Source organism: Marmota marmota, unplaced genomic scaffold (assembly GCF_001458135.2).
Source record: "Marmota marmota marmota unplaced genomic scaffold, marMar, whole genome shotgun sequence".
NCBI lineage: Eukaryota > Metazoa > Chordata > Mammalia > Rodentia > Sciuridae > Marmota > Marmota marmota.
This window is the reverse complement of record NW_025999962.1, coordinates 4,432,899-4,456,769: the sequence shown is the minus strand read 5'-3', so window position 1 is coordinate 4,456,769 and position 23,871 is coordinate 4,432,899. Positions and strand designations below refer to the sequence as shown.

Genomic DNA, 23,871 nt, shown 5'->3' with positions numbered 1-23,871 from the left:
GAAGCTCCGCTAAGAGGGCCCCTGATTCTGCACAACACGACCAATGCAGCTGGGCAGACACCAAGTCATGTGCTGGCAGTGTGCGCCCTGACCTCTGCTGGCTGCCAGGGGTGGGTGGGTGGGTGGGTGGGGCAGGGCCCCTCCAGCTGAGTCCCAAAGTGACTGAACTCAGTGTTTGTTCCCTGAGTCGCCAGCAGCACTTGTCATCTAACTCAGCGCCACTGAGGATGCAGAGGAGCTTGGGGTCCCTCCTGGTCCAGGTCTGGGAGGCCTGCCCAAGGTGCGCGGGAGGAGAGGCCGCGAACCCGAATGGCGCCAGGGTCAGTGGAAGACTGCACACAGCTGAGAGTTATGAGCCGCGCCCTTGGGTGCCACCTAGTGTCTGCAGGGTCCCTTTGAGGGAACAGAGGGAGAACTCCATGAGGAATGAGGGGTCCTCCAGCCCCACCCCACGCCCAGGCGCACTCAGCTGTCTCCGGTGGTTGCCGCCCCGCCCCACATTGCAGGGCCCCGTGTGAGTGGCTGACACTGTGCCTGGTGTCAGGCTGATGCTCCCTCCTCATGGCTCTGGGAAGAGCTACCTGAGCTACCTGAGCTCTTCCCAGGACCCGAGGACCCGAGGTCCAGGCTCCAGGCCTTTCTGTGGTTCCAGAAGGAGAGAAAGGAGATCTCTGAATTATTTACAAGGAAGTAAGTCTCTGAGTTGTCTTCAACGTCCCTGAAGCCTGGCGGACACTCGCCTTTACCCTGCCCTGCTCCAGGCTGAGCCCTGACCCAGAGCTGCCCTGCAGGGCCTTTGGGTAACAGAGGAGATGGGGTCAGGCTGCACTCAGCATGTGTCACGGGTCCAGGAACCTCTGAGCAAGGTTTGTGGGCAGGTGGCAGAGAGGCCAGGGACATACATCTGGCAGTGAGTCCTGGCTGGTGGCAGAGTGGGGCTGGCCTGGCCAGGGGCCCCGTCCCGCCCGCCCCGCCCCGCCCCGCCCCGCCCGCGCTCCTACCATCTTCTGCGTGTTCTGGATCCTCATCCTGTGCATCAGCGCAGTCTCCTTGGCCTTCAGCAGCAGCACGCAGCTCTGGATGAAGTCGCAGTAGGCGAACCTGCCGTTGTTCTTCAAGTCGTACTTGAGGACGAGCTGCTGGCTCTCCTCCTTGCTCGTGTCCAGGTTGAACTTCTCCACCAGGGCTGCAGACACGACGGCAGGCCGTCAGTGGCGGTCCCCTCGCTCACCCTCCCCTCAGCACCCGCAGCTGGCCCTCCCTCCTGCCTCAGAGCTCAGGTGGGTGGACGGCCGGGCAGACAGACGCACGACAGACTCAGTGCCCCAGGAGAGGCCCACGGTCCTGGGTAGCCCGCTGTGCTGTCACCAGAGCTGTGGTGGCAGTGGGTGGACAGGGTACTGTGGGAGTCAGGAGAGGGGCTGGTGCAAGCAGCAGGGGGAGGCTGCTGGGGCGGCTGTGGGAGGGGGCTTGACGGGCGCTGGGGACTCTGTTAGGCCCTGACCATCTGCACGCTCTGCATTTTCATTCCAATGACATCTACGATCTGTGGAACTACTCCCCGTGCCCCGACCTGCAGTAGGCGTCAGCAGGGAGGGGAATGCAGAAGGACTGGCCGTGGGTCAGTATTGAATTTTGGATGCACTATTAAGCCTAGCAAGCTCCTGGGAATAATGGATCGGTGACTGACCAGGAAGTTCATGGTTAAGAAGAAAAACAACGACCGTAAGAACAGCAGCACCAATTAGGGTGCCTCATGCTCAGAATCAAAAGAATTAACTCAAAAACTGAGGGCAACTCGAATGGACATTAAAATCAGTTTTGCTGATTTGGTTTTAGCAAAACATGTTGCATTTGATCAACATCATAGTATTTGATTAGTATTGATCTCATATTTTCCTATTTAATTTACGAGTACTTTTTCAGATGTGCTGTTAAATGACACCTTATTTTGTGCATTTTAAGCCTCGGTTGTGATAGTGAGTGTGCACCGTGTTGGAGGGTCTTGAGGGAACTTCTTATGTCAGCAGGGTTACCAGGAAGAGCTAAGCGGCTGGTCCGACTCACTTCCTGGGTGTAGAAGACCTCGGCCAGCACGCCACACCTAGTGGTGTGTAAGTCCCAGCAGTTTAACCAACACCAAGGAGGGAAGGCCGGGCAGAGTGGGGCCCCCCCCCCGCCCCCGGACTGTGCCTATGCCCCTCCCCTGCCTCGCTGCCTGGTCCGTGAGCGCCACATTCTCCAGTGATACAGGTCTGGTCTCCAGCTGCCAGTCACAGAGGGTGCCGTGGTCAAGCAGGTTGCAGGCTGCCCACTCCCCAGAAGGCCCCGTGGCTCTCCTGCTCTCCTTTGCCTCCCCCCGGAGTATGGGCTTGTGCCAGGGAGAACAGCCTCCTGCGCAGGAGTGGCAAAGGGGACAGAGGCGCAGCGCACCCAGGAACTCAGAGGCGGAGATGGTGCCCTGCTTGTCCACGTCCTTCTCCTTGCACTCCTTCAGCAGCCCCCGCCAGCAGCCCTGGACCTGCTTCCTGAGCTTGCTCTCCAGGGGCTCGCAGTTCTGCAGGGGAGGGTTGCCTGGCGCTAGCCCCATGCTCGCGGGGGTCTGCTGGGAAGGAAAATAAAAGGTGGTTTAAAATGAGGTTCAAAGTGGAAGTAAGAGCTGGGTGCGTGGAGCACACCTGTCATCCCAGCTGCTTGGGAGGCTGAGGCAGGAGGATCGCAAGTTCAAAGCCAGCCTTAGCAACTTAGCAAGGCCCTAAGCAACTCAGCAAGACCCTGTCTCAAAATAAAAAATAAAATGGGGCTAGGGATGTGGCTCAGTGTTTAAGTGCCCCTGAGTTCAGTCCCTGGTATAAATAAATAAATAAATAAAGTAAGTGAAAATAATAAAGAACCAGCCGAGGGGACTCGGGGTTGGAGGTGCGCAGCGACACAGGTAGGGTCAATACAATGAAGAATAAAGCAGATAAACATCCTACAACTGACAAATTTCATTTCCATCAGTGAGCTGTATTTGAGCCAAAGCATAATGCCAAAATAGCTTGGGAAATAAATATACAGCCACAGTTGAAATGCACCAGTGGTATACGTGCCTGGGGCCTGGGGCAGGGGTCCCCTTGAGGAGGTCTTACCTAAATGAGGGACTGACCTGTCATTGGCCCGAGGTATCCATCTAGTAAACACAGAATATCTCTTATTTCGAAATGATGTGGACCAAGCAGGAGGCTGTTCTTGGTTTCCTTGTATTTTCCATTTACAGCAGGGAAGCTAATTCCGTCCAACCCGGACCTCTCTCCTGAGCCTCCTCAACGACCCTCAGCGGGGGGCCCAGGTCCTTCTTCCTGCCAGGGCCTGCGTAGCTCCTGGGGTGGGCATTCCCTTCTCCAGCCGCCATGCCAACACTGGGCGGCCTCCTGTGGGTCTACCCCGAAGACCGTCCAGGGTGTGACCCTGCTCCCACGCCCTCCCCACCCCGCTGCAAGACAGGGGCCTCTCGCCCAGACCACCCACCCACCATCTGCCTGCCTCTGTGGGTCCCTTCCCTGCCGCAGCCACAGTGGGCACCAGAGTTCCTCAGACCACGTCTCTGCTGCATAGCAACCTGCCATGGTTCGTGCCCCTCACAGCGAACGGGGTGTCCTGAGGGCCCTCAGGCCTATGTGTGACCTATTGCTGCTCTGACAGATGAACACAGACCTGGTGACTCGACACCCAAAACCAAAGTCTAAGTGGCCTTGCTGAGCTGAGACCGAGGTGTCGGATGTCTCTCCAGCCTCCAGAGACCTTCCCTGTCCTCAGCTTGGGGCCCCTCCAGCAGAGTCTTCAGGTCACCCCCGTGCTGACCTCCCTCCTGCCCGACCCTCCCTCCTGCCCTCCTCACAGCCAGTCCTCCACAGGAAGCCCCTTCCCGGGTCCCCCGTGGCAGGCTCCCCTGAGCCCAGTCTCTTGGTGGCCTGCACCCTGGGGAAGGAGCACCCTGGCCCCAGGCTGTGTGGGTCTAGCAAGGTGGCAGGGGCCCTGGCCGCCTGAGAACTCACGCAGGGCAGACTCCGCGATTTCAACCCCGCTTTCAGGTCATGGGTGGGCGAGGAGATGGTAGATCTGGTTCTTTCCAAGACCACGGGGACGCTGCTCCCTCTCTGGGCCCTGGTCGCGTCGTCTGAGACTGGTGGCGTGGCTGCCCGCGCCGAACCAAACCTGCTCAGGAAGTCGGGGTACTTCAGCCGCCCCTTGGCATTGACGGGCATCTCACTCCAGAGCCTGTCAAACTGGAAAGAAGCAGAAGTCATTCCCCAGTGTCGGCGGGGCCCAGCTGGAGGCCCGTGGGCCTGGTGCAGCAGAGGGACGGCAGGAGGGGGGGCGAGGGTGATGTCGCTGGCAGGGGCCCAGGCCCAGGTTGATAAAAAAAAAAAATTAAAAAAGGAAAAAATCCATTTGGCCTCCACTTGGCGGAAGCCTCTGGAAGACTGGGAAAGCCGAGACGCGGGGATTATTCATGGCTTCCGCAGGACATTTTTTAATTGAATTGGGCCCTTAGTGAGCAGTTTAAGGCCATTAAATCTTGTGATTAGTCACAGTGACTGAGCTGCAGTGTATAAAAACATTTTAGGAGAAAATGCAAATCAAAGCCTGGCCCGCCTCTGTCCCAGGGCGCTCCCTCACCCCCTCGGACACCCGGCTCTGCCAACTGCTCATGGGCGACAGCCCACCACCACCACCACGTTTGCATCCACAATCTATTTCACCCTCTGGGCAAAAATGTCCTCTCACAAGATGAAAAGGGAGGCCTTAGCTCACGGCTCTGCGCTGCGGCCACCCGTGCCACGCACGGAGAATGACTCCGGGTCTCCTCAGTGACCACCTTTAGATGACTTGAGGGTTTTTCAGGAGCCAAGAAGAGCAGCAGCAGCTTCCGGTTGGATTTTTTGCTGAGCCCTGAGCCCAGTGGAGCCCAGCCTCCTACGCAGGCTGAGCAGGAGCAGCCCCGAGAGAGCAGAGGGAGACGGACGGGGACAGGGACAGGGACAGGGAGGCTCAGCTCTCCCTCCTTCCCACCCCACACCTCTCCATGCTGCCCGGACCTCGCCAGGAGCCCCATCTGCTCTGAGTGTCCACTGGGGTGTCCCCATGGCAAATTAAAGTGACCATCTCTGGTTGTATTCAAAGCCCAAGTTCCCTCAGCCGCCACACCACCCTGATCTGCAGGGGCAAAGGTGTAGGTGACAAGTGTGTGCTGCTGTGTGACTCGGGCTGGGGCACGCACCGACCAGTCTCTGTCACAGCTTCTTGCCCTGCACAAGTAAATCCTCGGGTGTGTGACTGACAACAGGCTGGCACTAAGTGGCCTGAACATTCCCGGGGAGAAGAGCCAGCCTTTGCTTGGGAGGAGGGTGGAGGGCCCTTCCTACCTTGAGAACTTGCTGAAGCCTGGAAGAGCACGCTGGAAGGGCATGGGAGGCCGACTCATGGCCCTGCTGAGCAGCCTCCACCTACCCCAGGCCATTGGGACCTCCAGTCACAGCAGGCTGGGACTTCCAGAAGCCTAAGCCTCACCAAAGGCCCCCAGGGATTCTGCTGGGGAACTGAGTAGGGGGGCCTCTCCTCCCACCTCTGCCCCTCCCAGCCTCCACCCTTCCTCGGTGCCCCAGGGAGAGTCCCCACCACCTGCAAACACATCCTCACTCTGACACACCCTCTTCCTAAAACTCTGGCCCTGATTGGAGCTGCTCTTTCCTGGGAGGAGGGAGCCACTCAGCTGGGCCACCAGTGCCCTGCAGGGCCTGGAGGTGTGTGGGGAGGGGCCCTCCTAACCCCCTGCGCTCCCAGGCCCCTGACCTCTTCGCTGTGACTCACGTCCTACTGTAGCTTCTGGCAGATGCAGCACCCCAGCAGGCAGGTGGGGGAAGCCTTGAAACCGGACTCCCCCAATCCTTGGCCTCATCTCAGTTATGTCACCACCCTCGGTGGCGCCCTGGAGTCTCAGGTTTGAACACTCCCCTCTGGCCACACCTCTGTTTTTACCCCCACACCCACTTTATGGGTGCCGCCTACCACTTTGGTCTACCCTAGCACCCCCCCTCCCCAGTCCTGCTTCCTCAGTAAGTGTAGATTCCCCAGGTGACTCTCCCTGTCCTCTGCCCTCCTGGTCACGCTCCCTGCACCGAACTTCCCCAGCAGAACTGTGACTTCGTAATGGTCACGTAATGCCACTCAGGGGCCCCGGGTCAAATACGAGCTCTTAATGGAATAAAGATAATCAGGCACAGAAGCAGCAAGTCACTGTGAACAGGAGTTGGCAAGGACAAGCCAAGCAGATTTCAACTTCAGATAGAGAATTATTAATTAGAGAACGTAATGGTTGTGTATAAAGTAGTTAAGGGAGCGAATGGTATTAAAAATGAGCAGGGAGAACGATATTATCAAACTGACAAGGCATTTTTGAAATGAGAGGCAAATAGAATTTCTTGAAATAAAAAATATAATAATTAAAAAATTGTTGAACAATTAAAGTATAGATCAGGCCACAGATTAGGCAAAGCTGAGGGGTGACTGTGTGAACCAGAAGCAGACGAGTACAGTGGGTTTTGACCTCGAGCACATCAGAGCCCCCCAGGAGCTTGCTGGCCCCACCCACAGAGCGCCGGTTCTTAGGTGCGTCCTGCAGAAGCCACACCAAGCCATGACAAGCACAGCCGTGAAAGCTAGAGTGTGGGGGAATGCTATGTGTTTGTTTTACGTGTTAAGAGACAATTACTGTAGATTTACAGCTCTCCAACCAGAAAAATTACTTTTGAAAATGGCAAAAATAAAGGCATTTTTAGATAAAAACAGATCCTGACCCCAGGATATACGTCACAAAGAAAGGAAACAATCCCAGAAGAAAGGTCTAAGAAGTAAGGGGAAAGGAGGTAATTCCGAATGAATGCCTTGTATAAAAGCAAACCAGTCTAAAGTTTAATTTGTAAAGAAAAAATATTTAAAATATGAAATAACAATAGTACAAAACTCACTCAAGGAGACAATTAGAGCTACAGCAACTTAGTGTCTTTATAAGCCAGAGGACCAAGTATGTGCTTTAAACTCTGGATTTTGATTTGTAATATATGGTAAAATTTCCAGGGCAATAGTTGTTTGTTAAAAGAACAGAAATAAGACACATAGCTTTCAAAAAGGTTAGAAAGATAATTTTAAAAAGATTAATCCAAAAGAAAATAAGGAGATATTTTAAAAATAAAATAAATGAGTATTAAATAGAAAGCATAATATCACATAACAGAAACAAATCTATATACCATAATCACAATAAATGTAAATGGACCAAACATCCATATAAGTAAAAGGAAGAGATTATAAATTTAGATTTTTAAAGATCTGCTTATGTTCTGTTTATAACACACACATGCAAAATCTAAGTGACAGAAGGGTCAAATTTTTAAAAAAAGTTAGCAATAGATATACTGAGCACTCATTAAATAAAAGAGCTAGAGTAGTTACATAATACTACTAAGACAGAATTTAAACAAAAAACTATTTTCCAGGTTTAAAGATGGTCAATTCCCAAAAAGGACAAAATAGTCCATCCGTTTATATTTGATTTTTTTAAAGCCCTGAAAGAAATTACATATCTAACACATTGGTTGGAAATTTCAACATTTCTCTTAATTATTGACGGACCAAGCAGAGTGAAAGGACAAAGATTCTTTGAGGCCAGAAGTTACAGTGGGTCTTAATCAACAATGTGGAGCTCTTCACCCAACAACTGGGGGTTGCACACACTATCTAATCACAAATGAAACTTTTAAAAACTGACCACACATCAGATCTCAAGTATTTTCAAATACAATTCAATTCTATTCTCTAATCAATTAATTATCTGTTAATTTCTGTTAACAATCTTTAAAAAGTGCTTTCATTTGGAAATCAAAAAGCATATTTCTGAATGCATTATGGATCAAAGAAGGAATCAAAATGGAAATTAAAATGATCAAGAATTGAATTATGATTTTAAAACTACATATCAGAATTTGGATGCAGCTAAAATGGTAATTAGAAACAAATACATAGTTTTATATATTTGTTTTATAGTTTTAAATGCTCATTAAGGAAGAAACAGCTGAAATAAAACTGTGTCCAGCTTTGTTTAAAGAAGAACAAACAAGATGAAGAGCAGAAAAGTAGAAAACAGAGATATATGAGGCTCTACAAAACTAAAAGTTAATTATTTGAAAAAACAGGCAAATTTTGGCAAGAATAATTTGGAAAATAATAATATTAGGAAGGAGAAAGGAGGCACAACTACAAACACAATAAGTACTTAAAGAGACGCCATGGACCATACTATCAGTAATCGTACAGCAGTGAATTTGGAAACTGAGAGAAAAGTGGACAGATTCCTAAGCAAAAATATAATCCACTGAAACTGACAAAAAGAAAAATGCCCAAATAGCCCTGTAACCACAAGAGAAATAAACTCAGTAGTTAAAATCTCCCCACGAGGAGCTGGGGTTGTGGCTCAGCAGAAGAGCATTCGCCTATAGCATGTGAGAGGCGCTGGGTTTGACCCTCAATACTCAGCACCACATAAACATTAATAAATACAATAAATAAAGGCATTGTGTCCAACTACAACTAAAATATATATATATTAAAAAAAAAACTTCGGGCTGGGGCTGTAGCTCAGTGGCAGAGTGCTTGCCTTAGCACACATGAGGCACTGGGTTCCATCCTCAGCACCATATAAAAATAAAAAATAAAAATAAAAAAGGCATTCTGTGTATCTACAACTACAAAAGATAAATATTTTTTTTAATATTTATTTTTTAGCTTAGGTGGACACAATATCTTTATTTTATCTTTATGTGGTGCTGAGGATCGAACCCAGTGCCTCACGCATGCCAGGCGAGCGCGCTACTACTTGAGACATATCCCCAGTGCCCAAGATAAATAAATTTATAGATTAAAAAAAAAAGTCTCCCCATGAAAACAGCACTGGGCCAGGTGGCTTCCCAGGCATTTCTACTCAATGGTCAGGAAGCTGGTAGCTCTGACTCTGCCTGAACTCTTCTGGAAAAACAGAAAAAACTGATTCCAAAGTCAAATAAAACATCATGAGGAAATAAAAGGACAGATGAATGTCACAAACACAGATGCAACTTACATGCCCAACACTGTGAAAACACTTTTAATATATCATGAACAAACAGGGCTTGAACAAGGGACCCAAGTTTGGTCTAATACTAGAAAGTCCATTAATGTAATTCACTGTATTAAGAAACTGAGTAGGAAAAATGGCACGGATGTCTCAATAGATACAGGAAAAGATTTAGCAAAATCAATATCCATTCTCAGCTAATAGTTGTTAGCAAAGCAGGAATGAAAAGAAAGTTTTCACAGTTGATAAAGTTCTTATACTTGATACACAAAAGGTCTGTAGAGAAAACACTTAATCTTGAAACAGTAGAAACGTTTTTTGCTAAAATCAAGGAAAACAATGAAGTCCATTATCACAGCTTTTGTTTAACAACTAAAGGTTGTAGGCATTGCTATAAAGTAAGAAAAATAAGTAAAATGTATACAGATTAGAAAAGAACCCCTCACTGCCATTATTTACTGTGTTTTATCCATGCTCAAGAGAAATTCCTGATGATTGTTAAAATTCGATAATTTAGCAAGGAAGTCCCAACAGTGACAGAGTTTAATGCTAGAAAATACCATTAGAAATACTTTATTTACAGCAAAAATATAAAGAGCTTAAGTATGTAAAAGACCTTAAGGCAGAAAATTATAGAAGAAGAGGGGGGCGGAGGGAGGGAGGGAGGGAGGTGGGGGAGGGAGGAGGAACATGCTGCTTGCTAGGGAAGCTCAACATTGGGGAAAATTGCTTATCGTCAAAGAGACGAGATTTAATGCAATTCCAAGAAAAATTTCAACAGGGTTCTTTGTGGAAATTGACCAGATGATTGTGAAATATCTTTGGAAAGCAAGGGGCTCAGATGATGGCAGATGTTCCTAAAGGAGTGGAACAAGGGAAGAGAGAAAAGTGGACAAATTCCTGAACAAAAATATAATCCTCCTGACACCAAGACTTACAAACGCAAGCAATTTAATAATTATCTGTTATCTGGTATTAACTCAAGGACAGAGAAAAAAGGCCGGCAGAAAGGAGTAGAGTCCAGAAACAGACCTCGCCAGGAGCGTCCATCAGTGACAATGTCAAGGTTACAGGTGGGAAGTAAAGGCATGATTCAAATACCTGCTGGGCCAGATGTGGTGGTGCTCACCTGGAAAACCCAGCAACTGGAGAGGCTGAGGCAGGAGGATCACAAGTTCCAGGCCAGCTCAGCAACTTAGCCAGACCCTTCTCAAAATAAAGAACAACAGAGCTGGGGGCATGATTCAGTGGTAGAGCGCCTCTGGGTTCCATTCCCAGTACCAAAAACAAACAAAAAGTGGTGCCGGGAAAAATGACCATGTGCATGGGAAAACTGTGCCGATCTCATTCTGATGAAGAAAAAGAGAGAAAACTCAAATTACCAAATTCATGATGAAAAATGAACGATTATGATGGATACTACTGAAATACAGAAGATAATTAGAAACTATTTTGAAAATTTATACTCCAGTAAAATAGACAATCTTGAAGACATCAACAAATTTCTAGAGACATATGACCTATCCAAACTGATTCAGGAGGAAATACATGATTTAAACAGATCAATTTCAAGCAATGAAATAGAACACACCAACCAAGAAAAGCTCAGGACCAGATGGATTCTCAGCTGAGTTTTACAGGACCTTCAAAGAAGAATTAACACCAATACTCCTCAAAGTATTCCATGATACAGAAAAGGAGGGAACCCTTCCAAACTCGTTCTACAAGGCTAGTATCACTGGTACCAAAACAAAGACACATCAAGGAAAGAAAACTTTAAGACCAATATCCCTGATGAACATAGATGCAAAAATGCTCAATAAAATTCCAGCAAATAGCATACAAAAATATATTAAAAAGATAGTGCACCACGATCCAGTGGAGTTCATCCCAGGGACACAAGATTGGTTCAACATACAGAAATCAATAAATATAATTCATTGAATCAATAGACCAGAATAGCCAAAGCAATCCTTAGACAAGAATCACATGATCATCTCAGCAGATGCAGAAAAAGCATTTGACAAAATTCAGCACCCCTTCATGTTCAAAACACTAGAAATACTAGGGAAAGTAGGAAAATAACTCAAAATTATAAAAGCTATATATGCTAATCCCAAGGCCAGCTTCATTCTAAAGGGAGAAAAATTGAAAGCCTTCCCTCTAAAACCTGGAACAAGGCAGGGATGCCCTCTCTCACCACTTCTATTCGACATCATCCTTGAAACTCTAGCCAGAGCAATTAGACAGAAGAAATAAATTAAGGGGACTCAAACTATCATTATTTGCGGATGACATGATTCTTTATTTAGAAGATACAAAAAACTCCACCAGAAAATTCCTAGAACTAATAAATGAATTCAGCAAAGTAGCAGGATATAAAATCAACACCCATAAATCAAACGCATTCCTACACATCAGTGGTGAATCCACTGAAAGAGAAATTTGGAAAATTACTCCGTTCACAATAGCCTCAAAGAAAAAAAAATACTTGGGAATCAATCTAACAAAAGAGGTAGAAGACCTCTACAATGAAAACTACAGAACACTAAAGAAAGAAATCAAAGAAGACCTTAGAAGATGGAAAGATCTCCCATGCTCCTGGACAGGCAGAATTAATATTGTCAAAATGGCCATACTACCAAAAGCATTATACAGATTTAATGCAATCCCTATTAAAAAAATCCCAATGACATTCCTCACATAACTAGAAAAAAAGCAATCATGAAATTCATTTGGAAAAATAAGAGACCCAGAATAGCCAAAGCAATCCTTAGCAAGAAGGGTAAAGCAGAAGGCATCACAATACCAGACCTTAAACTATACTACAAGGCTAGAGTCACAAAATCGGCACAGTATTGGCACCAAAACAGACACATAGACCAATTGTACAGAATAGAAGAAACAGAGACAAATCCACTTAAACACAGTTGTCTCATACTAGACCAAGGTGCCAAAGACACTCATTGGATGAAAGTCAGCCTCTTCAACAAATGGTGCTGGGAAAACTGGAAAACCATGTGCAACAAAATGAAATTAACTCTATCTCTCACCCTGCACAAAACTCAACTCAAAGTGGATCAAAGACTTAGGCCTAGAACAGAGACCCTGTGCCTAATAGAAGAAAAAGTAGGCCCGAATCTTCACCGTGTTGGCTTAGGATCTGACTTCTTTAACAAGACTCCTAAAGCACAAGAAGCAGAATCAAGAATCAATAAATGGGATGGATTCAAACTAAAAAGCTTCTTCTCAGCAAAGGAAACAATCAATAACATGATGAGAGAGCCTACAGATTGGGAAAAAATCTTTACCACATGCACCTCAGATAAAGTACTAATTTCAAGGATATATAAAGAACTCAAAAGACGTAATGCCAAGAAGCAAATAACACAGTTAATAAATGGGCTAAGGAACTAACAGACACTTCACAGAAGAAGAAATACAATTGATCAATAAATATATAAAAAAGTTCAATATCTCTAGCAATTAGAGAAACGCAAATCAAAACTACACTGAGATTTCATCTCACTCTAGTCAGAATGGCAATTATTAAGAATACAAGCCATAGGGCTGGGGTTGTGGCTCAGTGGTAGAGCGCTCACCTAGCATGCATGAGGCACTGGGTTCGATCCTCAGCACCACATAAAATGTAAAATAAAGATATTGTGTCCACCTAAAACTAAAAAAAATAAATATTTTTTTTAAAAATTAAAAAAAAAAAGAATACAAGCAACAATAAATGTTAGTGAGCTTGTGGGCAAAAGGGCACACTCACACTTTGCTGGTGGGACTGCAAATTGGTGCAACCACTATGGAAAGCAGTATGGAGATTCCTCAGAAAACTTGGAATGGAACCACCCTTTGACCCAGCGATCCCACTCCTGGGTTTATACCCAATGGACTTAAAATCAGCATATTATAGTGACGCAGCCACATCAATGTTTATAGCAGCTCAACTCATAATAGCTGAAGTATGGAACCAACCTAGGTGCCCTTCAACAGATGAGTGAATAAAGAAAATGTGGTACATATGCACAATGAATTATTACTCAGCCTTAAAAAAAGAATGAAATCATGACATTTGTAGGTAAACGTATCGAACTGGAGAATATCATGCTAGGTGAAGTAAGCCAATCCCCCAAAACCAAGGCAGAATGTTTTCTCTGCTATGTGGATGCTAATTCACAATAAGGTGGGTTGGGGGGCTGGGGAAGAATAGTGATACTTTGGATTAGGCAGAAGGGAGTGAAGGGAGGGGAGGGGGTATGGGGGTGGGAGGATAGTAGAATGAATCAGACAGTATTAATACCCTTCTGTGCCTAAATGACTACATGACTGATGTGATCCTACATCATGTACTACGAAAAGAAAGTTATATTCCACTTATGTATGATGTGTCAAAATGCATGTATAACTAATCAGAACAAATTTTTTAAAAAACTGTATCTCTAGGTTTTACAGAAGAAGAAAAATATATTTCAGGCACTGAAAAAACATGAAGTGAGTTGGGCTCAATGGTGTACGCCTGTGATCCCAGCGGCTCGGGAGGCTGAGGCGGCAGGATAGCGAGTTCAAAGCCAGCCTCAGGAAAAGAGAGGCACTGAGCACTAAGTGAGGCCCTGTCTCTAAATGAAATACAAAATAGGGCTGGGGTGTGGCTCAGTGGTTTAGAGCCCCTGGGTTCAATTCCTGGAACAACAACAACAAAAAGCCCAGGGAGTGAAAACTTCAAAACCTGTGAAGAGAGGAGAGGTCAATCATCTTACGACCTTGGACAGGTAAGGATTTCTTAAGCAGAGCGTGGAGTGGACATGGGAAGTGAAAAGATGGATGCACCTGGTTACTCTCCACTGAAGTGCTGCTCTCCATCTGGGGACACCCACGGCCCGGCCTCCTCCAGACTCCCCCAGGATCTCCTGTGCTCTGCAAGCCGCTGCTCCGACCCTTGGTGGGTCCCTCCTGTCTCCCTGATTGCAAGCCGGGCACTGGGGGCTCGGGGCTCTCTGGGCTCCAGCTCTCCTGGCTCTGCTGACCCGCCCGCCTCTCCTCCGCCTCACCTTCCGTGGAGCTCCCCGGGCACAGCCCGCTCTGGACCTCTGCGGCCGACCTGCAGCTGCTCCCCAGGCCCCCACTCTCCCGTCCGGCTCCTGGCTTGCACCCAGGCCATCATGACCTCCCGCGGGCTCCGACTCTGGAACAGCTGTGACCCACCGCCTCACCAGCCTGTTACCCCACATGCCCCATCTCACTGGTGCCCTCCTTGTGCCTGGGTCCCCTCCCCCCAGCCCGGGACCGGGCCTGAGCAGCCCTGACATTACTGGCTTCCCAGTTAGCGCTCAGCACCGTCCCATCCTCTGGTCACTCAGGTCTTCTCTGCCAGGAGCTCTGCTCCCAGCGTCCTCTGCCCAGGTGCCCAGTCCTCACTCCCGAGGCCGCCCGACCAGATGGCCTTCCCTACTCCGTGTCTGCAAGTCACCACGGCCCACTACCCTCCGGCTGCCGCTCTGTGCTGTCTCCCTGGCATTGTCACCACTCGCGCACCCCACGTTTTACTTGGTTTGCTGACGTCTGGAGAACCCTCGAGGGCACTGACCCCACAGAGGCAGGGGTGGTCTGCTGGCACGCTGGCTGCAGGCAGCAGTCCTGACACCCACCGGCTGCGTCTGAAGTGTTCCCTCCACCTGCCACCCTCCCGGTCTCCTTGGGCCCAGCACCCTGCCTGGGGAACCGCCCTCACATGGTTCAGACCCTGCTGCACCCTGGCTGCTGCGCCCCTCCTCAGCAGGCAGAACCCGTATTCCTAAGTCCCCTCCCCTGGGTGCCCTCCCCGCCTTTCCTGACACGAGCCCACCACCACCACCACTGTGGTGAGTTGGCCCCCAGCGGGTGACGCACACCACCCTGACACGCCCCGCATCGTCAGCATGGACAGCTCTGTGCCCCAGAACCTGCAGGAGTGTCCGAGGACTCAGCCAGATGATGCGGAGCCCAAGGTTGGCAGGTCAGAGGACCTTGGTCAGAGGAGTTGGAGGGAGGAGGGCCGGGGGCTGGCAGAGGCAGTAGCAGGCAGAGGCAGGGAGGGCACCTCCCTTCTTCAGGGAGGACACAGGCTAGGGGGGTGGACTCATATCTGTGGACCTAGCTGGACAGGTGCAGAAGTGGTCTGCTGCCCGAGGGTGGCATTTCTTGGGCTTCCTAAGGGCATCTGCTTGGAAAGTCTCAGATCTGAAATGCTCAGACACCCCAACAGCTCCTCCCCTGATACGGTCACACGCGCAAGTGCTCTCACAGCACCACGGGCCGACCTGGACCGCCGGCAAGGAGAGAGCGACCCCGCATCTCTCGTCTTAGCAATGGCAAGTGGACCCGGTTCCCACACTTTGTTTGACACACTTTATGCAGATCCACGGAGACGCGCCAGTTCCCCATTCGGCCTGCTCAGGAAGATGCTCTCCTGTCCTGAAAGGTCAAAGGCACCCAGAGGTTTCAAAAGACCAGGACCTTCCTCCACAGAGCTCTGTGAGCCAAGAAAGCAGCCCCCAACAACCGTCATTTTGAAAGTGTGAGATGTTTTAATAATGTAGATAAACTAAGTGATGAATTCTGTAGTTAAAATGAGATTTAATATGGTCGGAACTATCTTGGTGACTTAAGTCACCAATAGTGGCACGAGGGGCCTGGATTTGTCAGGGCCCAGTTACCTCTGAGCTGAGCTTTAGTCAGCACAGAGCCTCAGCCAAGAAGGGCGCTGGCAAAGTGATCCAGGCAGAGAGCGCACAGAGCCCTGGGGCTCTTGCTGACCCCAGCCCATTCCAGAAGCATCCTCCCCAGGTAGAACACACTTCCTGCTCCTTGTACGCACTGTCACCTGTGGGCTCCGGTGCTGTTGTCAGTGAGCTCAGTGAGGCAGGCGACATTCAAGACCTAGCAGTTTATTTTTAGAAACGAGCATTTTAAAATAAATGCTTCATTTTGTTTGAGGGGGCTTTATTGCTAGGGATGATGAAGTCTTCTTGGTGGAAAATTAAAATCAAATTCTCTGTTAGGAGTGTCAGGTGTGTCAGCATGCCACTAATTTATACCAATAATTAGAGCAACATTGTATCCACGTAGATGAAAGGGAAAACCTCCACTAGTCAAATCCTTACTGGTGAACTTCTACTAGCTGGTCCCACAGAATCGCAGCATGACTATGTTCCTTTTAGGTGTCCACATGTAACTAAGAGAGGGAAGCGACTGCCAGGTCAGGCCTGGCTCCCCTTTGGTCCTCCGAGGGACAGGACTGTTCTGAAACAGTGATTCCATACTGAGCAAAGATGGTCATAAGAAAATGCTTTCAGAGGTGGAATCTTTTTAAGCATTCACACTCTTGGTCTCTTTGGGGGCCTCTTCAGGGTGGTGCTCAGAGCCCGAGTGGGCTGGGGTGCTGTGATGATGGCCCCCAGCTCCCCGTGAATAATTTCAAGTCCTTACCCCGAACGCCGACAAACAAGACTCGAGTTCAGACGCCCAGACTCTGGAGGTGAAGGGAGATAGCTGTGCCCCCCGTTTCCCCCCAGGACCCCCAGCCCCAGGTCTGCTTGAAGCCTTCGATTGAGCCTGGAGGGGCCTCTGCTTGGTGGGAGGGGACTCACTTTATGTCTGAATCCTGTGGCTGGAGGGGGCTGGCACAGGAAGGTTTGGGGCTAAAGGGAAGTCCTAGGGTGTGAGGCCGGTGGCACTGTGACGTCTGGCTGCTCAGCCACCGGGCTGGGAGAGGGGCCACCCCATGGTGGACACTGTGCTCATGGGTACTGGCTGAGCATCCACTCTGTGCCAGGCACTGTGCCAGAGTTTGGCACAGAAGGAGAAACAAAGTGGGGGGTGGGTGCTGCCCCTGGGTTCCAGCAATTAGCATGACCATCCACCAGGGACAGATGCTCCCTCCACAGCCCTCGAGATGGTGTCTGCTGGGAGGTGCTCTTGCCTTGGCAGGCCATGAAGGCCCAAGAGACCCAGGGCAGCAGGTGACCAGAGACTCCCAGCTGAAGAAGCCCAGCTGGGCCGCAGGGGAGGGAGCTGCGGGGAAGCCCTTCCGGGGTTCTGTGATGGGGAGCAGGGACCCAGACAGTGATGGCCTGTGTCCAGCCTGTGCACAGTAAGGAGGCTCCCCAGTGGGCGTGTGCCCAGCACAAGGAGCGGCAGCCCCAGGAGTGGCAGGGAGAGGGAGGTGAGCAGCAGCAGGCCAGGGCAGGGAGAGCCGCCCCTTCCCGGGATCTTGTGTGCCCTGGGTGATCACAGGTGGGGAAGGGGAAAGGGAGCTGGGGCTGAGTTTAATTCGATTTTAAAAATGAAAGGGACATTGTTTGCACCCCGATGGAAACTGCGTGATTTATAGCTGTCACATAAATATGAAGCTCCCATGGGTCTTTGGTAAGATTTAAAAACAAAGCAAAATAAGTAAAACCTGCCGTGTTTTTAAATGGAGAGCGCGCAGGGAGGGGGCACGGGGCCACCCGCCTGGGGCTGGACGGGTCTCACCTGCTCGTCCGTCAGGATCTGCACATGCCGAGCGCAGATGGCCCTGAACTCTTCTCGGGAGACCGTGTTGGTCTTCATAGTGTCGAAGTTCTCCAGCTCCTGGGCGATGGTGTGGGGGTGGGAGGCCACTGCTTTGTGGAGCCGCTCTAGGATGTCCCTGTTGGCCATATCCCCAGGCGATGAGGGGGTCGGGCTCTGGGGCATTTTCTCAGCCCACTCATCAGCAGTCTGCACAGAACAGAGGAGAGTGACCTGCTGAGCAGGTAGTCAGGACTTTTTGGCTCTGGGCCCAGTACCCAGGCGAGTCCCAGGGAAGCCCAGCTCGAGAGGGGAGAGGCCAGGACACCAGCACCCCACCGCGGCAGGTCTACATCCGTGTCCAGGGGCAGGTCTGTCCTAGCTGGGAGGGGGCTTGGGCTGCCCTGCCGCAGGGTACCGGGCGGGGCAAGCATGACCATCCACCAGGGACAGGCGTTCCCTCCACAGCCCTCGAGATGGTGTCTGCTGGGAGGTTGCCCCACGTCCAGGGGCCAGTCCTGCCCTGCTGGTCCCCCGCTCTGTCTTTTGGGTCATGTAACAGGCACATGGTGTGTGCTGACCGCGTGGCCAGGGAAGCAAGAGGATTGTCATCTGCACTTTGGTTTCAGGACGTGGGTTCGGCTGGTCGGCTCCAGCAGCTGGACTCGGGAAGCCCTTCACAGCTGCTGGCCAATGCGCCCTGAAGCAGGAGGCTTGTCACGACCCCAGAGATTTATTTCTGGTGAGTGTGGAGGGATCTGCTGGAGCAGTGGGGCCAGGCTCGTGGCCTGGGGAGGGCTCTGGTGGCAGGGGCGCTGTCCACAGGGCCTGGGGGTGTCCTGGAGTGAGGAGGAACTGGACCCCAGGCAGGAGTGCAGCAGAAGCCTGTTTAGGCTCATGTGCTGGTGAGCAGGGGGCTGAGGGGACTGCACCACCTTCACATCTGCTGCCGGTCACTGTGTGGACATGCAGGGGACAGATGGCAGGAAGAATAAGCAGGGGAAGCCGCTTGGTGAGTGTCAGCAGAGGGACCATGACAATGGCAAGGGCCTCTCAGTTTACCCTAAGGCCAGTCAGGAGGGAGTGCTGAGGACACTGGGCTTGGGAGACTTGTGGGCAGCTGAGTCCTCAGCCTTCTGCAAGAGGCCAGGAGCCAGGGAGGCAGCCCCTACATCATCCACCTGCTAAGTCAGAAAAGGTTCTAAAGCCAGGCCTCTGGCGGTGCCCACAGGCCAACGGGGGGAGGGCTGGAGGGGTCCTGCCTCTGAGAGCCCAGGGCTGGCGGTGTGGGGAAGCTGCCCCTGGACCCAAGCATCTTCTGAGCTACCCTGGGCGTCCCTATCCTGCTCCTTGTGTCAGTGACAGCCCTTTCCGTGTCCCACACTTGGTGACATTGCAGCAAGCCCAGGAGGCTGCTGGGAATGCCCTCAGAACCACCATCACAGGCTCCCACTTAAGCCAAAGCCCACCATGTCCTCGGCCACCCACAGAGTGACAGAAGCTTTTCAGTATGTCCATCAGAGCCATTTGGAAGTCAATGAGGCTTTTCTTCTCTCATTTCGGAAAAGTGCTACCACTGATGCATTTTAAGCATTTTTAGAATTCCAAGTTGAAAACGAACTTCTCAGAGCTAACCAGGCATTTCCTTGGAAGGCTGGCTTCCAAGGGACGTCGGCACCCAGAGAGCCGAGGACGGACGCAGAGTCTGGTCTCACACCCTCATACAGCGGGGGGTCTGAGGAGGGCCCAGACAAGCACACTGGGAAGAAGAGGTGGTGGCCCAGGGAGGGCACAGCTCTGGAGCTGGGTCCACACTCCTCCCCCGGTCGGGCCCTGTGGCCCTGCACGAAGCCACATGCCCACCTTTTGCCTCAGTTTCCTCATCTATCCAGGAGGACAGAGATTCACTTGAGACAATGTATGTGGATGTTCTTCCAAAGTATTAAAGCACAACTGAAATACCATTAAGGTAAGGCAAACTGAAAATACCATTATTCTAACAACAGATTCGGGAGGAGTCTAACAAAGTATTGTGTGCAACCTTAGGTTAATGTGCTTTAAACTCCAGAGGAAACGGAATAGATTTCTAGCAAAATATAGATTACTAAATTTAACTGAGGTATTAGAAAAGCCTGAATAGACTGGGAACCACAAAGAAATGGAAAAAGCTGTAAAAGAGCTCCCATCTATCATTAAGAAGGTGTCAAGCCCAGACAGTTCTAACGGCGAGCGTGTGGAACCTTCAGGGAATAGACGATTTTTACATTAGTCAAATTATTCCAGCACACAGAAAGGGCTATGTAGGGTTTAAATCATTGCATATTATCCTAATACCAAAATGAGATAATGAAAATTATAAGCGAATCTATTTTATAACTATGGACGTAAGAATTCAAAAACAAAATGTTAGGAATATTCAACACCACATTTAATAAAGATTCTCCAGCTGGGCATGGTGGGGCACACCTGTACCCCAGTGACTCGGGAGGCTGAGGCAAGAGGATCACAAGTTGAGGCCAGCTTGGGCAACTTAGTGAGAACTTGTCTCAAAAATAAAAGAGGGCTGGGGATGCAGCTTGGTGATGAAGCACCCCGGGGTTCAATCTCACCAAGGCCAGCTGGGGTTCATTCTAAGAATGCATCAAGAGTCAGCAAATCTCTCAGTTCCTCACATCAGGGAAGCCACATGTTGAGGGATGGCACAAAGGCACCCAACAGCACTCGGCAGCCATTCCTGGTAAAGATGGCAGAGGACAGCAGGGGATGGGCCGACGTCAGCCTGGTGGGCTTGGGCACTTCTACACCACATTTGTAGAAGATCCACTGCTGAAATGATCCAGGAAAACAAAGCAGCAAATGCTGAAAACGATATTTATCCTCATTTTTGAGGAGGTGATTTTACAACTAGAAAATATCAATAAGACAATTTAGGAAAGTGGTCAGTTTCAAGCTAGGAATACAAGAAAGCAATACCATTTTTTAAAAATAGTAACTATGAGAGAAGTTGAATTGTGAAAAAAAAATCTACAATCACATTAATGACAAAGCGGCTGAATACCCAGGATGAAAGGCCCGGACCTAAAGAGTCCTGTACACACACTGTGAAGGTACTAAAACGAGAGGGGAATAAATGGACCGATGTGTCGTGTTCCGGATAGAAAGACTCAATTCCAAAAGAGAAAACCTGTTGCAAGTTGTAAATAAGCTTAATAAAATTTGAATAAAACCTCCACGGATATTTGGGGAGCTCGTTAGACATACTGATATTAATGTTGACGTTGAAAAATATGCGGAAGTTGCCATGACATTTTTAAAAAAGGTCAGCAACAAAGTTTTGAACCCATAAGAGGTTAAAACTTGCCATAAACTTGGTGAAACGCGAGCGGCAGAGGCAGGCTGAGATGTAGCAAGGGTGTCAAGAGCAGCCGCCCCAAGGCGGAGGCCGACATGGGAGCAGCAAGTGTCCCCGAGGCAAGGCCGTGACATCAGAAGGCCCATTTGTCACAGCATCCTAGGAGTTCGAGAGCAGTGTGGCCAGGGCGAGGGTGGCCCGCCTAAGGAAGACAGAGCGTCCAGAGTCAGTTCTCTATTCTCCCCAGAGCCACCAGCTTCAAACATGGTCCTCCCAAGGTCCCCAACTAAGCAAAGCAAACTGCCTTCCAGGTGCTTGGGCCTGGGATCAGCTGTGACATCCCTTTCTCACTCACACCCACACCGTCCACAGGTCCTGGGGCCCTCAAGTCGCGTTCCATCCTCACCTCCTGGTCAGGGCCACCATCAACCCTGGCTGCAGCAGCTGCCCCTTCTACTCTGCCCCCTTCCTCTAAAGGGACAGATCAATTCAAGTGGCTTCAGGAATCATCAGAGTAACTCTGCCCTGCCCTCTGCGCCTCTGGCCCACTCTGCTCAGGGTCCCCCCTCGGTGCCTGCACTTCTTGTGGGCACTGGTGGCATTTCTGAGTGCTGCTCCCCTGACCCTACTTGTCACTCCCCTTCCCCCGCTCATCACACCTGGTGACCTGTGGTCCACCATCTTCGTCATCTTTCTGACTTAAGAGAAAACAAGTTTGTGAAAGCAAGGGCTCTGGTCGTTCAATGGCAGCTGAGTCCCCGGGGCTTGGGCAGAGGCTGGCACGGTGGGGTCTCGGGGCTTGAGAGGGAATGAATAAGGAAAGAGGCCGCGGCCGACAGGCACACAGTGAGGGGAAGGATGTGGCCGGCTCTGCCCGGGCAGTGGCCCAGGCCTGTTACCAAGCTCCGATCTTGTTAGGATTAAAAAGAGAAAGAAGAAATTAAAACAAGAGTCTACTTCTTTCTAACAAAGTGTCAGACTGTCCTCGGAGCAGCTCAGTGTTGGCAGGAGGAAGGGCTCCTGCCGCCATCGGCCTTCCCTCCCTTCAGCCCACACCCCGCCCCTTCCCTCAGGGTCCTCCGCAGTAAACAGAAGCCCAGGGTTGCGATCCTTACAGGGTTATTTTAAAAATTCATAAAACCCAAGCAATTGGCAATGACCTGGGGGTCTTCCACTAGACAGTGGCCACGATCTCCTACACGGGCCCCAGGCTGAGGATCATGTCACAAGTCACCGAGTGATGGATCCAAGCAAATGCACAAGTGAGCCTGAGGGTTGTGAGCCTTGGAGGCCTGTGGTGGGGACCGGTGGGTCCAGGAGCGACAGCCAATGGGCCTCACGCAGTCCTGGACATTGGTCCCAAGCCCCTGCACTCACCTGTGTGGCCTCATCCAGAACGCACAGGCAGGGCGAGTCTCAGAGCCCCCAGGGTGGGCGACAGCCCTGCCTAAGACACACTCCTCACAGGATGAGCACACTGTCACCATCTGGCTGTCAAAGTCACCATCCCCTGACATCCAGGGCATTCCTGCTTCATCCTGGGGACCCAGGTAGGAAAAAATCCTTCAAGCCTCTTCCAGGTGGAGCTGAGGGCCCCTGGGTGAAGAGAGGTGGGCAGTTCCCCAGGGGAGTGGGGACGAGGACCACCACACATGCTCTGAGGAGGGGACACGGCCCTTTTGTGACTGGGAGGTGTAGCCAGAGTTCAGGCCACCGTGACACGAAGGCCTCCCTGCCCTGCCCCGGCCAGGAAGAGGGGGGAGAGGTGAAGGGACCTCCACAGGCCTGTCAGGGGAGAAGTAGAAGTGGCAGCTGTTGAGGGGCGCGGGAAGCCCCAGGACTGCATCTGCAGGGCACCCAGGGGTGGCCACTGGTTGGATGTGCGTCTCCTGCCACAAAAGCAGATCCTGCAGGTTCACGTCGGCAACTTGACAAAAAAGTCGCAAAGAAAGCTCACTGAAAACCCCACCGTGGCCCGCACTGTCATCACTTCTGAGCTCAGGGGCGAACCTCTGCCCCACAGGTCCCCAGGCCCGTGGGCCTAGCCGCAGCACCCCAGCCCCACACTGTCCCAGGAACCCGCTGGCCTGGAGGCATAGCTCCGGGGGCTTCAGCCCAGGGCGTTTTGCTCAGAACCTGTGCGGCCCCTGCACTCCCATCCCACCGCCCTGGAGAAAGCAGCTCAGCCGCCACCAGCCTCGCTCCAGTGAGGAGGTGCCAGGGAGAAACAGATGGCTCCTGGTCTGGCACTTTTGTGTTCCTGGCACTGCGCATGCGATCATTACATCTGAATGGGGAAATAAGGCTCTTTCTGTAACCAGAAGAAATGTCCCTTCTAATCAGAAAAGACATCACCATCTTCAGATGCAAACGACACCTTCGAAGGTTACCGAGCTCCGCAGGAAAGAACCCCCTCAGAACAGGATCACAGGCGCAGGAGGGGGACTGGGGAAGGAAGAGGTCCCAGGTCCCAGGATCACTGGGAAGAGGACCCCTGTCCCCGCACCTCAGGCTCCCGGCAGCCTCCATCTGACACAGAGAAGCACTTTGGTGACTTTAAAAATGTGAAACAAAAAAATGTTTCGCACCCCAGGCCTGACCTGATTAGAATGACAGCCACGCTGTGGAAGGAGCTCCCTCACAGCGCCCATGGGACCTCGTTGTAGCAAACAAGGGCCGTTCTGGAGGTGGCAGAAAGTACAGGCCACCACTGCGGAAAGGACAGTCTCCACCCTCTGTGAGTACCCCATAGTGCTGGCAAAACAGGAGAAGGAGCAAGTCTGCGATGACGATGACGACTGAGCCCAGGGACAGCCCCCCCCCCCCCCCC

At 50.7% G+C, this 23,871-nt stretch overlaps 1 protein-coding gene across 1 annotated transcript in view; it reads right to left on the bottom strand.

The window, feature by feature from the left end:
- Efcab6 (EF-hand calcium binding domain 6) overlaps nucleotides 1–23,871 on the bottom strand; it is a 190,341-nt gene that overhangs the window by 3,358 nt on the left and 163,112 nt on the right. Inside the window, 4 exon segments of the mRNA XM_048803015.1 lie at nucleotides 1,002–1,186; nucleotides 2,434–2,602; nucleotides 4,038–4,268; nucleotides 17,672–17,899. Coding sequence (XP_048658972.1) covers nucleotides 1,002–1,186; nucleotides 2,434–2,602; nucleotides 4,038–4,268; nucleotides 17,672–17,899 — 813 coding nt within the window.